The sequence below is a fragment of the Littorina saxatilis genome, linkage group LG7 (assembly GCF_037325665.1).
Source record: "Littorina saxatilis isolate snail1 linkage group LG7, US_GU_Lsax_2.0, whole genome shotgun sequence".
Lineage (NCBI taxonomy): Eukaryota > Metazoa > Mollusca > Gastropoda > Littorinimorpha > Littorinidae > Littorina > Littorina saxatilis.
This window is the reverse complement of record NC_090251.1, coordinates 1,287,935-1,304,835: the sequence shown is the minus strand read 5'-3', so window position 1 is coordinate 1,304,835 and position 16,901 is coordinate 1,287,935. Positions and strand designations below refer to the sequence as shown.

At 43.1% G+C, this 16,901-nt stretch overlaps 1 protein-coding gene across 1 annotated transcript in view; it reads right to left on the bottom strand.

Annotated features, from left to right (window-relative positions):
- Positions 1–3,628: 3,628 nt before the first annotated feature.
- The window catches only part of LOC138970432 (protein draper-like), an 18,568-nt gene continuing 5,295 nt past the window's right edge, over positions 3,629–16,901 (bottom strand). Inside the window, exons 4-12 of the mRNA XM_070342885.1 lie at positions 16,630–16,758; positions 16,020–16,208; positions 15,433–15,579; positions 14,471–14,605; positions 13,584–13,715; positions 12,609–12,737; positions 12,184–12,315; positions 9,754–9,888; positions 3,629–8,268 (exon numbers count right to left, since the gene is read on the bottom strand). Coding sequence (XP_070198986.1) covers positions 8,156–8,268; positions 9,754–9,888; positions 12,184–12,315; positions 12,609–12,737; positions 13,584–13,715; positions 14,471–14,605; positions 15,433–15,579; positions 16,020–16,208; positions 16,630–16,758 — 1,241 coding nt within the window. The 3' untranslated portion in view covers positions 3,629–8,155. The remainder of the gene's footprint in view (positions 8,269–9,753; positions 9,889–12,183; positions 12,316–12,608; positions 12,738–13,583; positions 13,716–14,470; positions 14,606–15,432; positions 15,580–16,019; positions 16,209–16,629; positions 16,759–16,901) is intronic.

Here is a 16,901-nt window from a genome sequence, read left to right as displayed (position 1 = left end):
TGACATTGTAGCTAGGGTCATGTGGGCGTTGGCATCATTGTCCAATCAGAAATAGTCAATGATCATGTCCGAAGTGTGTTCCGGTCCGGAACGCAAAACAGTTTCTTTATTTGGTGTTTAACGTCGTTTTCAACCATTCAAGGTTATATCGCGACGGGGAAAGGGGGGCGATGGGATAGGGGAAAGGGGGGAGATGGGATAGAGCCACTTGTCAATTGTTTCTTGTTCACAAAAGCACCAATCAAAAAATTGCTCCAGGGGCTTGCAACGTAGTACAATATATGACCTTACTGGGAGAATGCATGTTTCCAGTAGGAGCGTCTTAGGACCGAGCATTGTCAGCCCGTCCGGCCAGCTGTGCATAGGAACAACACGTCTTAATCTGAAATATTCTTATAGATCATCTGCAAAAAATACACAAGCTGTTGCTTCAGTTCGTGTCCTAGTTGCTTCAGTTCGTGTCCTAGTTGCTTCAGTTCGTGTCCTAGTTGCTTCAGTATGTGTCCTAGTTGCTTCAGTTCGTGTCCTAGTTGCTTCAGTATGTGTCCTAGTTGCTTCAGTTCGTGTCCTAGTTGCTTCAGTTCGTGTCCTAGTTGCTTCAGTTCGTGTCCTAGTTGCTTCAGTTCGTGTCCTAGTTGCTTCAGTTCGTGTCCTAGTTGCTTCAGTTCGTGTCCTAGTTGCTTCAGTATGTGTCCTAGTTGCTTCAGTTCGTGTCCTAGTTGCTTCAGTTCGTGTCCTAGTTGCTTCAGTTCGTGTCCTAGTTGCTTCAGTTCGTGTCCTAGTTGCTTCAGTATGTGTCCTAGTTGCTTCAGTTCGTGTCCTAGTTGCTTCAGTATGTGTCCTAGTTGCTTCAGTTCGTGTCCTAGTTGCTTCAGTTCGTGTCCTAGTTGCTTCAGTTCGTGTCCTAGTTGGTTCAGTTCGTGTCCTAGTTGCTTCAGTTCGTGTCCTAGTTGCTTCAGTTCGTGTCCTAGTTGCTTCAGTTCGTGTCCTAGTTGGTTCAGTTCGTGTCCTAGTTGCTTCAGTTCGTGTCCTAGTTGCTACAGTATGTGTCCTAGTTGCTTCAGTTCGTGTCCTAGTTGCTTCAGTTCGTGTCCTAGTTACTTCAGTTCGTGTCCTAGTTGCTTCAGTTCGTGTCCTAGTTGGTTCAGTTCGTGTCCTAGTTGCTTCAGTATGTGTCCTAGTTGCTTCAGTTCGTGTCCTAGTTGCTTCAGTTCGTGTCCTAGTTGCTTCAGTTCGTGTCCTAGTTGCTTCAGTTCGTGTCCTAGTTGGTTCAGTTCGTGTCCTAGTTGCTTCAGTTCGTGTCCTAGTTGCTTCAGTTCGTGTCCTAGTTGCTTCAGTTCGCGTCCTAGTTGCTTCAGTTCGTGTCCTAGTTGCTTCAGTATGTGTCCTAGTTGCTTCAGTTCGTGTCCTAGTTGCTTCAGTTCGTGTCCTAGTTGCTTCAGTTCGTGTCCTAGTTGCTTCAGTTCGTGTCCTAGTTGCTTCAGTTCGTGTCCTAGTTGCTTCAGTATGTGTCCTAGTTGCTTCAGTTCGTGTCCTAGTTGCTTCAGTTCGTGTCCTAGTTGCTTCAGTTCGTGTCCTAGTTGCTTCAGTTCGTGTCCTAGTTGGTTCAGTTCGTGTCCGAGTTGCTTCAGTTCGTGTCCTAGTTGCTTCAGTTCGTGTCCTAGTTGCTTCAGTTCGTGTCCTAGTTGCTTCAGTTCGTGTCCTAGTTGCTTCAGTTCGTGTCCTAGTTGCTTCAGTATGTGTCCTAGTTGCTTCAGTTCGTGTCCTAGTTGCTTCAGTTCGTGTCCTAGTTGCTTCAGTATGTGTCCTAGTTGCTTCAGTTCGTGTCCTAGTTGCTTCAGTTCGTGTCCTAGTTGCTTCAGTATGTGTCCTAGTTGCTTCAGTTCGTGTCCTAGTTGCTTACTACTGATTGTTTCATATTATGTATTGTGAGTATGGTTTGTTTCAACCATACAGTTATAACTGATAAAGTGCTATTGCCTTAGATGTTGCAACAGTTATGTCCTTCTGTTTATTAACAAAAACAATTACATACTCATCTTCTTCGAATAAATTATCCAAAAAAAGCCGCAAGTAATCCTGAACAGAAAATGCATGACAGGGGCCATAAGATGAACAATCAGGGGCCATAAGATGTACAATCAGGGTGTTATACGACACTTGAGATTGACGAAGTTCTCAAATGTCGTTTAGTTGTGATCTTTTATTCTACGTGGCCCGTCTTCACAGCAGCAGACAGAAACTCGTCAAATTGAGTTCGAGGACTTATTTAGCATTCCACACATACAACTGCACATCGTAGCAGAACTCAAAGTAGAAGCCTTTTAACATACAAATCGCGCTGGCCTATATAGTAAATACTTAATCTCGAGAATATTCCAGACCGAACATGATATAACTAAAATTAGATGAACTGTCCATGGACTGGAATAGTGACATTCTCTGTGACGTACATCAAAAGTCCCGACGCACTTAATCCGAGCGAACGCCACGAACCCACGACTCAAAACAACGTGGTAAACAACTTGTTTTGACAGGACTAGAAAGTTCACCTGCATTCTCGTCCAAACATAAATATTGTGTTTACAAAATATAATATCGGTACTTTCCCACAAAGTACAAATAAGTCACCTACATGCAACACAGAAAACTGAACCAAAGTTCAGCAACGGCAGCGTTTCCTAACACAGGGGCCATAAGATGAAAAATCAGGGGCCATAAGATGAACAATCAGGGGCCATAAGATGAACAATCAGGGGCCATAAGATGAACAATCAGGGGCCATAAGATGAACAATCAGGGGCCATAAGATGCGCAATGTGTTCCTGTGTGCATTTGATAATGAATTTTACAGAGTGATATGAATTGATTCGTTTCATTCTACATACATTCTTAATAATAACAAGTCGCGTGAAGCGACATAAGAATATCAAGATCACGCCACAAACCAATCATCGCCGAGACTACATTCAGATAGTCTCGGCTAACCATACCGAAGACCGTGACGGGTCACGCTCGCCGCTGCGAAGCACGCGTCAGTATACTTACTGAATTTATGTTCTTTCATTTTGAGCACATTTTTAGAGTAAACATGACATAATGTATATATTTTTTTAATTGAGGAGAAGATGGGGGAATACAATGCAATCAATTTTAAATCTGCGAAAAATCAATTTTAATGACAACTTTAATGAGCAGACTATTACTTGATGTTTATGTCTCCAAGCTGAAATGCAATACCAGTTCGTCGAAGATTACTTGACCAAAATGTCAACCAATTTGCTTCAAAAATGAAGGCGTGACAGTGCCGCCTTAACTTTCACAAAAAGCCGGATATGACGTCATCAGACATTTATCTAAAAAAAAAAATGTGGGGCTATAATACCCAGGGACTTTCAGGTGAAGTTTCATGATGATCGGTCCAATAGTTTTGTCCGAGTCGCTCTACACACACACACACACACACACACACACACACACACACACACATATATATTCATATACATATATATTCACACACACACACACACACACACACACACAGTACATATACCACATCCTCGTCTCGATTCCCCGTCTATGTCAAAACTTGACTAAATGTATAAGCAAATCAAGGACAGTTCGTTTCAAATTCGTGTCTTTATTTGTATTTGTTCTCATTAATTGATGAGAATAAAATCCAGATTAGAATGTCGATATCGACAACTTATGGAATAACAAACAACATGTTTTAATAACGAAAACTCATAAAAATATCACAAAACCAATATTTCTACTGTAAACATATTACATTGGCCTATATCATCCATATCAAACGCGTTTAACTCCTCATTTTGACGCGACACAATGTACACTGTGTTATTCGCCAGAGCTGTGTACCAGTGGAAACCATGTGACAAGTTGACCATACAAATTGATTTCATTAACAAAAATACTGGTTTCATAATTATACTCTTGGCCTGCAGAGAATTGGAAATACAGTAAATTACAAGGGTTTGAAAATACATGGAAACCACAGGCTGTGACATGGATTTTAATACTAACAATCTTAACAAAGAAAACGAACAGACAAAACAGTATCCTAGGCTTTGGTTCCATGTCTTTTTTATCATCGAAATGGAGTATTATTGAAATGGTACAGAGAATACATTCTACACAACCGGTCATAACAAAAGTAGGCAGATCTTTCTGATGAGGCTGTTGATTGTACAACCAATGATATCACTGAAAAGGCCATTCATTCACTTACCTTATCCATAAAACAGATTGACTTTACATGACGTAAGTGCCTATACAGTGGAACCTACAAGACTGACACTCCCCCAGAATCAAAATCGCAAAATCCAGAAAGTGTTTTTAAAATAAAGATGTGCCATGTCCGACTGAACAGAAAAACTGAAAAATTAGCAGACATTAAGAACACTTAAACAGTTAAAGCTTCAAATTATACTTAAATTTTAATAAATTTTCAACAACGGCTGTTTGCAGCGCACTTATTTAAAAGCGCACAAGAAGTCTTGGAAAATGGTCTCTCTGGACCCATGATCAGTTAAGGCTGTCAGCGGTGAGCTTAGCTAGGCATATAGGCTGACATTTTCGCTGAGCGCTCTGAATGAGTCAACCTCTTTAAGATTACTTTCGCGTTGAAATCCTCAGACCAACCATGTCTGATAAAATAAAATATGTAATTGAAATGTCAACATGTGACGCATCTGTTATTTGTCTTGAAGATAACAACAAATTAATTATTTTCGATGAATCAGCAAAGACCTACCGTCAATTTAAGAACTCTTTTCTGGCATGTCAAATAACAGCAGAACTAATGTCTAAAATGACTAAAATTGTGTATGTAATTTACAGCTTAAAGGCAATGTGTTGAGGAGTTACTGAAATGTATTCTTTTTTGTCTCATTACCCACTAAAACGGCATCAAAAAGCGCATTGTACGGCTTCTTAGAGGGATGGCACCTACACCTTCTTCTTCTTCAGCGTTCCAGAAATTCTGGTGACGTGTGAGCTCGTTTGCCCATTTGGGTTCCCCACACTATACTCTGAGAGCATAGTCAGCTTCACTCCGCTTTCGTTGGGTAGGCATGCTGGGTATGTTCGTGTTTCCATAACCCACCGAACTCCGACATGGATTACAGGATCTTTTCCGTGCGCACTTGGTCTTGTGCTTGCGTGTACACACGAAGGGGGTTAAGTCACTAAGCAGGTCTGCACATAAGTTGACCTGGGAGATCGGAAAAATCTCCACTCTTAACCCACCAGGCGGCAGCGACCGGGATTCGAACTCACGACCTCCCGATTAGGAGGCCGACGTCTTACCACTGCGCCACTTCGCCCGTCGCACCTACACCATTCAGCATGCCATAATGTCAATGTTAGATAAGATATATGAACGAAACTGACTGTTTCGGATGCAAATTAGATTGTTCTTTCTAATAACATGCGGAACATGTTTTGTTTTAGCAGTTCTGATTTTTTGTCCATTTTAACGCAGGAACGTTGATTTTGCGAATATGATTTTGGGGAGTGTCTGTGTTGTAGATTCCACTGTACAGACACTACATAATGAAAAATCATTTTGTTTTCTGAATAAAGTAGGGGAATGAATGGCCAGTTCACTGTGGTTCGCCCTATATAAGCTCTTATTATGTAGGTTATTGAGACATCCCAGTGCACTAAGGGATTTATAGAGCAAATCGAGAAAATTCATTATTGAACGAAGCGCATAGCGTTGAGTTCAATAATTATTTTTGAGATTTGCTCTATAAATCCCCTAGTGCACTGGGATTGTTTCAATAACGATATTGTCAGTACCGCCAGAGAAAAAAGAAGATTCAAACCGCACATTTTGCAACGCGCATTTGGATAGGCGTAACTGTGTGGTCATGTTTGTGTCAGATCTACTTTTGTGTGGGCTGTCTCAAGTGTGTCGTGCTTTCGTCACACGCAAACTCTTGTTTTAATTTCTGTTGGTAAATTCCAGTGTAGCGTTAAGCTAAAAAGTAATGATCTTTCCTAGATACCTCATTTAAACTCGGAGAAAGGACTGTGCTCTTAGTTATTTGCGATTCGAAACCTTCATCGAGCTTCCACAGATTGACTGTGCAGAGTTTTGCCCCTTGCCAAGGTCGACGGAAAGCACATTTTCAAAATAAATGTGGCATGTTTCTCGTGTGGTATCTTCACTCATCGGGGAGTCTGGTACTAAATATGAACGGTAAGAATGCTCTGAACCCTACACGTAATATATCCCCATCGTTTTATCGTTCACATTTGCCCAACATGTTAATTTGCTGAGCGGGATTTATGTCGTCTGCTAGGCTATGGCAATCGAACCACTGCACTGAGTCTCATTTCAAAAACAAATATTGCTCGTCACGTTGCACTGAGTCTGCACGCATGAGGCAGGCTGGTAATAAGTCTTATATATGGTAAGAACGTTCTAAACCCTACACGTTTTTGATTCCGATTGTTCTTGCCTTGAAATAATAATTCGGAAAACATTCATTTACTGAACAGATGCAGTCGTATTTCAGTGTAGTCTGCTACGTGCTGATCTAGCTGCTACGTTATCGGAATAACACTTGTGTTTTCTGTTAGCTGCTGGGAATTGTATACTAACTCATCATTTGGTAATGTGGATAATAAGCTACATGCCACTAACATGGCATAATTATGAGAGGAATCTTCGCAAGTCGAAACTGAAAAATTAGACACAGCGGGTTCTATTTTTAGATCAGTGGCAACTGTGGCACAGGCACAATCAATCTGTCAGAAAAAAACCACTTCTGCTTTAATTGAGAAGCAGGAAATGTATGGTCATAATCATTGGTATTGTGGAGAATATAAGCTACATGTCATTAATTAATTCTGAGGATGAGAGTACAGTCTCGCTTAGGCAAAGGGCGGAAGAATACGCTCTGTGGAAAAGTTAGCGCACTCCAAGAGTGCGCTAACAGTTTTAGCGCATCGCCATTAGCCAATCAACTGGTTCACATCAGTCAGGTGACACCAGTACTTACTGACAATTACTATTATTATTATTATTATTATTGTTTTTAAAATCAACAGCCTCCTCAAAAAGATCTGCCTACTTGTTTTTTGACGGGTAGTGTAGTTGCCAGTTAATATACGTTATAATCATTTAAAGGACTGAAATGCATGTCAGAAAATGGTACACAGCTCTGGAGAATAATCCCAATACAACTTACAAGCCTTGAAAAACTTTCTTTTTCCATTTTCATTGCTGTATCATCCCATTTCTGGGAAATTCGGGTCCGATTCCTACAAGTGGAATACTAGTAGCAACAAAGGTCGCACAACCCAGGTATTTGCGTGCTAAGGTGCAATCAGCTACCTGCACTTCTGGTAGAATGATCGAGGTATTTTACGAGCCACAGTGGTGACATGGAGGTGGGACATGTATACTGTCTCCGAGTTTGCTCATAAAGTTGAACTGTGTCCTTCCCAGCCAGGATGAATGAGAACCCATGTCCCGAGGATCACACGTCTTGTGCCCTACCGACTGAGCAACGGGGCCCCCCTTACCTCTTAAGATGATTGTCGCGACATATGTCGCGCTACTTTACGTATACTGTCATCTGGTTGTCACGACATATGTGACGCTACTTTACGTATACTGTCATCTGGTTGTCACGACATATGTCGCGCTACTTTACGTATACTGTCACCTGGTTGTCGCGACATATGTCGCGCTACTGGCTCAGACTGTTTGGTCGGTTCCGATTACCTCCCATGGATGCGGAAACCTATATGACCGTTTTTCTTTATTTTTTTCTCTGTTAATTCACCAGTGGTTATGCAAAATGTGTTACAGAATTGCACCAGTGTAACTTCGAAAGAGTCACGCACTTCAAAGAACATCAACAACTGTGCATCATCATCATCATCATCATCATCATCATCATCATCATCATCATCATCATCATCATCATCTCATCTGAGCAATTCTACAAATTCCAGGGACTACTACGAAAAGGTTAAGTACCAGTGCACACTAACATGATACTACGTAGGCAAAGCTGAAGCAATTCAGAGCGTCCAGGCTTAACTATGTGGAACTAACTCAAATATGCATTACATGTTGTGAAAGTAACGTCTACTCCAGGGTTGTGTGACGTTCGCATTATGTTGGTAAGACTAAAACCAAGCTGGCACAACAACACAGCACAAATGAGCTGACACTGGATGACGTCATCCACGACGCTCGCGAGGAGGGGTCGCCCTTGTTCTTCAGCACTGAAACACAGAATGCGGCGTTCAGTACAAAGAAAGAGAGAGAGAGAGAGAGGGAGAAAGAGAGAGAGAGAGAGAGAGAGAGAGAGAGAGAGAGAGAGAGAGAGAGAGAGAGAGAGAGAGAGAGAGAGATGCTGTTTGAGGCTATACATTTGGTAAGTCACATAGTACTCTAAAAGAAAAGGAAGGCACAAAAGATCTCCTTGAACATAAGGCAAGAAAGGATGACAGGCACTCAGAGCATGACATGAAAAATAACAAATAAACCAAATAACAACGACAAATGTGGTACGTTGTAGATTCTGAATATTATAAGATGTTTGATCGGTTGTTGACAGACCAGCTTTTTTGTCCGTCCGAGGGGGAGTATGTCCGTCCGAGGGGGAGTATGTGCACAATCAACACAAGGAGCCATGCTTTGAAACACGAGTTCCGTTTTGATAATACATGTTTTACGTTGTTGCAATCAAAGCTGGCGTGTGAAAGCAACTTTTTGTGTTTTGAGTTCATAAAATGTTGGGATAAGTATGACAGGTTTGAGGTTGCACAGTTCTGTAGGTTCCTCTCAGTATTCCACCCACTCGGTTGTCAGTTGTAAACATTAAGCTTAGTGATAGAATGTGGAAGCTACGTTGGGTCAAATGTCACAGAAGATTTGCATCGTGCAGCGAAGGAAAGAATCGCGATCTTGTTTCTGACTCTTTGCCTCTTTGTTCGTCATGAGACCTGTCAATACAGTCATTCTGCTTGCTCGGCTTTGTTAGGTGTTTGCATATCTTGTTGCTATGTTCTTTGCTTTTATTATTACTTCTTACTTGAGCTTCGTTTATCGATACAACGTTTGTGCACGGGTCAAAATGTGTGTGTCATGGTCAATTGGTTTGACTTGAACTTGACGTTCGTGTTTCTCCGAACGTCTGTGTATCGAAACACAGATACACGCACTCCATGACTTTGTAAGAAGACAAAACATATCGCTAGGTTTAATTTGTTTGTGATGAATTTATGACCTTTCATGAAGTAGTTTTGTTTTTTGTTTACTTTTGCCAGTTTGCTAGTTCGTTTTTGGAACTTTGCAAAGCAGAGTCGTCTGTCTAGGCCTGGGCAAACACCAATGAAAAGAGCCGAAGAATCCCCGAGCGTTTCTATTGGGTTTGCTTTTGATTATCCATGTACAACCTGCTTCCTGCAATTATGGTAACCGGGGATTTATTGCATGGGGAACATGAGATTTATTTCCCAGGTGCTTGTGAATGAAAACTCGTGAAAATGATGACAATATCAGTTGTGGCCCTGCACACAGGTTCAAAGGTTGAAAATGACAGTGATGAATATGCTTACCACACCCGGCCATATCGTGGTGAATGATGACAATGGTGATTATGCTTATCACACCCGGCCATATCGTGGTGAATGATGTTAATGATGAATACGCTTACCACACCCGGCCATATCGTGGTGAATGATGTTAATGATGAATACGCTTACCACACCCGGCCATATCGTGGTGAACGAAGTAGTTGACACAGGCACAGATCTCTGTCCCGCTCTCTGCGCTCAACTCGCAAGTCATGAAGTCTGCACACTGTTGCTCACTGGTACATGGCTGACCGAACGTCAAGCCTGCACAGCATAGATATATCATGATATCACACAGGCATAGCATTTTATCACACTGTTGCTCACTGCTACATGGCTGTTGCTCACTGCTACATGGCTGACCGAACGTCAATTATACACAGCATGCATATATTTCACGATATCACACAGACATAATTATCATTATATCACACTGTTGCTCACTGCTACATGGCTGACCGAACGTCAATCCTACACAGCATGTAGATATATATGATATCACACAGGACACGGACATATCATTATATCACACTGTTGCTCACTGCTACATGGCTGACCGAACGTCAAGCCTGCACAACACACAGCTCTATCATGAAATCACAGCACACAGATATATAATATCACACAGCACAGCATACAGATATATCATTATAATTATCACACTGTTACTGGTTGGTCCGGTGTCAGAATAATGTGACTGGGTGAGACATGAAGCCTGTGCTGCGACTTCTGTCTTTGTGTGGCGCACGTTATGATGTCAAAGCAGCACCGCCCTGATATCACCCTTCGTGGTGGACTGGGCGTTAAGCAAACAAACAAACAAACAAACAAATCACACTGTTGCTCACTGCCACATGGCTGACCGAACGTCAAACATACACAGCATGCAGATATATCATGATATCATACAGACATATCATTATATCACACTGTTGCTGACTGCTACATGGCTGACCGAACGTCAATCCTACACAGCATGCAGATATATCATGATATCACACAGACATATCATTATATCACACTGTTGCTGACTGCTACATGGCTGACCGAACGTCAATCCTACACAGCATGCAGATATATCATGATATCACACAGACATATCATTATATCACACTGTTGCTGACTGCTACGTGGCTGACCGACGTCAATCCTACACAGCATGCAGATATATCATGATATCACACAGACATATCATTATATCACACTGTTGCTGACTGCTACATGGCTGACCGAACGTCAATACTACACAGCATGCAGATATATCATGATATCACACAGACATATCATTATATCACACTGTTGCTGACTGCTACATGACTGACCGAACGTCGAGCCTGCACAGCATGCAGATATATCATGATATCACCCAGACATATCATTATATCACACTGTTGCTGACTGCTACATGACTGACCGAACGTCAAGCCTGCACAGCATGCAGATATATCATATCACACAGACATATCATATCACACTGTTGCTGACTGCTACATGGCTGACCGAACGTCACCCTGCACATGAGACAGACATGTAGGAACATCCAGATTCAACCTTCGTCAGACGAACATTCGTCGGTGGTGGGGATTTCCTCTCTATTGTTAACTTTGTGCCTCAATGCGCATGCGCTTGGTTTTTCGCGCCCACCACTGCTTGCCGAAGACCGGGATCTGCGTGGTGAAAAAGGCGTGTTTGACGAACCTCAATCAGCAATCTTCGCGAGTACTTTTAGTCCTTTTCATAATGTTAAAAATATGTTTTATGTGCGCAGTGTTAAAATTTAATATCTTTACGACGCTTCTGTGGACTGTGCATCTGTCAACTGTTCATTTTGGAGGCCTAGTGCATGAACACGGATACCCACTCAAACCTCAGAACTTGAGTCGACGGGCGACATATCCTGCCAATTATCTCCCTTGATCTCTCTTGCACAAGACACTTGTTTCCACTAGGCCTATTTTGTTTTAGAGTTGGGAGATTTTACAGGAAAGAATCGAAAAATCGAAAAAAATTGTCAGTGTTGCGGGTGTACCCAGCATATTCAGATGTCTGGAATATTCCGATAAAAAAGACTCGTCATATATAACACTACTCGTCATCATTGTTTCGAAAAACAGACGAACGCGCACGAAGAACTTCGCGTAGATCTGGACCGAAATTGGAAAGTGGTGACCGTGACGGGATGTGACGTCACCACTTCAACAAACTCGCGAAGATCGGAACTCACGAACTTTTGACGAAGGCGAATCTGGATGTCTCTACACGGTCCCGATAGGACTCTATACTTTGACGAGCATAAGTATACGCCGAGGTCGAAGAAAGGAACGAGTCGAAGACGTTGCCCTAAGTATGGACCAGTTGTCATTGTTTTAATGTTCGCTGAATATGTATTAAAGCTAACTCTCACAACTTGGGCCTAACGGCTAACTTAACAGAGAACAACAACCAAGCAAACAATGAAATCTGTTTGCGAGGAAACAAGCTAATTATCGGCATCTGCATGAAACAGAAAGGGGTCAATATATACAACCCCTCTCCCCTTGTGCATAGCAAGTTGCTTACCACATGACCTGTCCTGGCGGGCGACGGTAGGAGAGACGCATGCACAGAAAGTGTCTGACGTATTTCCGGAACACTCCATATGATCTCCGCATTCGTTGTGACCAGACAGGCAAGGGGAACCACTCTGCAGACCTGAAGAAAAGAACGCACGCAGTTTTGGTCGTTTATATTTAACAAGTGCATTTGTTTCTTCTGGTTAACATTCTACGCACACACACACGCACGCACGCACGCACGCACGCACGCACGCACGCACACACACACTCCCACACACATACACGCACACACACACCCATACACACACACACACACACACACACACATACACACACACATAGCCTACAAACACACACACACACACACACACACACACACACACACACACACACACACACACACACACACACACAAACACACAAACATACCGCACGTGCGATCCTGCCTAGGTATAAAAGTGGCGTCACATGCACAGGTTCTATTCCACACGTCACCGCTACACGTCATATCGTCAGCACACTGACTATCAGCCAGACACGGCGCACCGTACAGTTTACCTGCAGAAAGTAAGGTTCTCAGGTGTTAGCTCTTTGGGATCAGTAAAAAAACCTGTTTGTAGTGCAATACCAAGTTATAAACCAAAACCTGTAAGGTTGTTTCAAGAATCGTGATTTTTGTTAAGCTTAATCAGGTTACTGCCCCTCATCAAGTGACGCTCAAACAGAAATGTTAAAAGAATGCAAAATAGAAATACAAGCAATGTTAAAGCCCGACCTTAATTGAGCCTGTAGTCGACTACACGAAGCTTCGACAAGTCTTTATACCCAAAACTCGCAGCTACGGCGAAGTACTTCGTCCACTACATCACTTTCGCAAGTTTTGACATGCGAAGCTTCGCCGTAGCTCGCAACGAAGTTGGTTTTTTGGTAAGAAGAGTGCTTTTCGATTCAAGATGGACGACGAAATCAGACTCAATACCGTAGTGAAGAATGAATGTATTGACTTCGGTTAACCCGAAGTACAAGAACTAACCTCCTACCTGTATTATTTCATACTGCGATGCATTGACATGTTGAATGAAACTCGAAATCCCAGCGCTCACGCCGACTTCGGCCGTGCTCAGTAAACAAAATAGAACACATAACTATGTGTTACAATTAACGTACGTCATCATCAAGTACGTAAAGTACAATTTGTGACGTAAAGTACTCAGAAAGAAGCACACCACGCGCTGGTCGAGACTACGCGTATGCGCTTTCTGGCTAATAAGATTTGAGACGCCAAGACATGAACAGATAACTCTCTTCTCCGCCATAGTGCCTTCCCTTGGACTTCGTCACAGCTTCGACGAAGTCTAGTTCCGGCTTAAAAACACGCTCACGAGAGAGAACGAAGAAGCTCACCACACGTTCCGTCTGTTCTGGGCACAGTGTCTCTGTCACACTCGCACACCTCCTGTCCCGCGCTGCTCGTGCAGGTCATGTGATCTCCGCACTGACCTACTTCCGGGTCACACGCCTGTTGAACAGCTTTACCTGATCAACACAACATTCTCTATCACAACATTCTCTATCAACACACCATTCCTAGGGCTTTTGTTTAGATTATGCATTCTACTTCATTGTCAACTTGTTGATACTGTCAAAGGTTCATGCCAATCGTTTGCTTTGCTTTTGTTTCGTGCGCAGTGTTGATTGTTTCTGTGCGTATTTGCGTCGTTACTTTCTCAGATCAAGTCAGTATAGGGGTCCAAATCAGAAGCTGGTCAATATCAGGGGCCCTTCCCCTAAATCTCCATTATGAGACAGGCATCTGGGCTGGACCTAGCATATCAATCAACCAATCAATCAATGAGGCTTATATCGCGCATATTCCGTGGGTACAGTTCTAGGCGCTCTGCAGTGATGCCGTGTGAGATAAAATTTTATACGGCCAGTAATTGCAGCCATTTCGGCGCATATTTACCTTTCACGGCCTATTATTCCAAGTCACACGGGTATAGGTAGACAATTATTAACTGCGCCTAAGCAATTTTTGCCAGGAAAGACCCTTTTGTCAATCGTGGGATCTTTAACGTGCACACCCAATGTAGTGTACACGGGGGGGAGTTCGGACACCGAAGAGAGTCTGCACACAAACTGTTGACATTTAGCATTGTGGATCTCTTCATTACACAAAAGGAACATATTGTGCCGGGTAATGGGGGCTTCCAGGACCATGGATCCCCCCTCCTCCCCCCCCCTCCTCTCTAGATCCAGCCCTGTGACGTGCAAGGTAGAAGAGTACTGACCACAGGAACCGTTCTCTCTGAGCACGTGATACGGCCGACAGACACAAGTGAGTGAGGACTGCTCACACTCCATGTTCACATCGCAGTCCTCGCTGCTCTCACACGCACTGCTGTTTGCCGTTACCTCGGACTCCACTGCAAAGGGTACAACAAGAAGTCACTGATCACTTCATATTCCAACTTGAGCCAAAGGGTACAACAAGAAGCCAATGATCACTTCATATTCCAACTTGAGCCAAAGGGTACAACAAGAAGTCACTGATCACTTCATATTCCAACTTGAGCCAAAGCAAGATAGCAATGATAATGTACTCGCAAGTACCAGAAACGCGAAAAATAATGACGTCACTCTGTACACGATGTTTATTATTGTTCCTGTTTCTGGTACTGGTGAGTCCATTTTCATAGTTTTCTTGTTATTGTTCTTCTCACCTGCAGTCTCGTGTTCATGTGTTGAGCCAAAGCGTCTGCCAGTCCTCAAAGTCTACAGTACATTGTAAAGCGTATCACCAGCAGTCCGTGTTCATGTGTTGAGCCAAAGCGTCTGCCAGTCCTCAAAGTCTACAGTACATTGTAAAGCGTATCACCTGCAGTCCGTGTTCATGTGTTGAGCCAAAGCGTCTGCCAGTCCTCAAAGTCTACAGTACATTGTAAAGCGTATCACCTGCAGTCCGTGTTCATGTGTTGAGCCAAAGCGTCTGCCAGTCCTCAAAGTCTACAGTACATTGTAAAGCGTATCACAGGTCTGGTAATAGACACAACAGACAACACCAGGACTTTGATAGAACACTACAGTGCTTATACAAAGTCTTGTATCCATACTTCAAAGTTATGAAGAAGCAAACAGCAAGTGAAACCCGCACAACCACATTAGCAGCTTTCTACTCTGGGAAAACTATGAACAACAGGATCGTGTAGCGAGTGACGTCATCAAGACGTAATGTGTCCATGACATCACTTACCACAATCGCCATCAGTGTCTCGGACGTAGCCCGTGTCACACTGACACATGGCGGCCCCTGGTGGACCCTCACACACCTCTCTGTCTCCGCACTCCTTATTGGTCACACACACCAGCGCGTTCACCAATGGGTCCTTGTCTTGTAAAACTGGGACAGAGATCACAGTCAGATACTGATCAGTAACACACACACACAAAAACAGCACTATAAATACAAAATTCAGCAGCACCCTCAACGCTAAGTTATCTGTGTTAATGTAACAATGTATTATTATCAACAACATCCATACATCCAGTCTACTTAGTTTCAGGGCATTGCCTCAACCCCCATCATTGCCCCACTAAACAAAGACAGTCTCTAACGATTCCTAAGATAAGTTCAAAATAAGACACGTGTAACATCTATACCATGCTTTCTCGAGATGTGAGCTAAAAATAGAAAACCGTGTACTATTATCTATACTATGCTCGCACAAACTCACTGCATGACTGATTGCCACCAAAATGGAAGAAAGTTACTCGGAATTCCCAATATAAGTTACAACCAGAGCATGGCGTCCTATCTATGCCATAATTGCAGAGACTCACTGCAGGACTGGTTGTCAGCAGAAGCGTTGTAGCCAGGCACGCAGTAGCACAGTGGTATGGGCAGAGAGTCGTTGGACAGAGAGTCGTTGGACAGAGAGTGGTTGGTGACAGAGCTGCACACCATGTGTTCACCGCAGTCGGCCCTCGTGACACACACGCTTCCCACCCGCCTCTCCGGTATCCACAGCTCTGCAAGGATTGCAACAATCACACAAGCCAAATTAAAGTACAGGAACATTTCTGTTAGAGAAACATGTATCCCGCAGAAGTCATGCAATGTCGTTAACACTTACAACGTACATGAAATCAGCAAGCGAATTCCGAGCACGACACACATACAGAAGTTGGCCTACAAAACAGACATGACAACTTTTTCCAACGAGGGTACCGACATTTAACTTGGTGTTTTAGATCCTAAGTAACTTGAACACCCAAAGCAATCAGTTGGGCGGAGTTTACTTTGCGAAGCTGCCTGCACGGCGAAGCTTTGGCATGGAATGTTTGCTGAAAATACTTCGCCAAGACTTCGGGCTCAATTAAAATCCGCTTAAAGCGGGAGTCAGAAATTGCCGTTCGAAGCGTACGAATGACAATCATGCATGTGACTCACCACAGGACCAATCGTCAGTCGGCACGTAACCTTGCACACAATGACACGTCTGGTACCCTTCTGACGTCATGCAGACCATGTCGTCACCGCAGTCAGACGTCACGCTACAATTACCTCCAACCTGAATACCTGCACACGTACAGACGGAGTGAAGTTACATCTATTGTAAGGAACATGATCGGCCTCCGATATACACAATTAAAAAAAAATCTTACCCCAAATGCATACTTGGCTATTTTCCTTGTTGACACAGTATTATTATTCTTATTTTC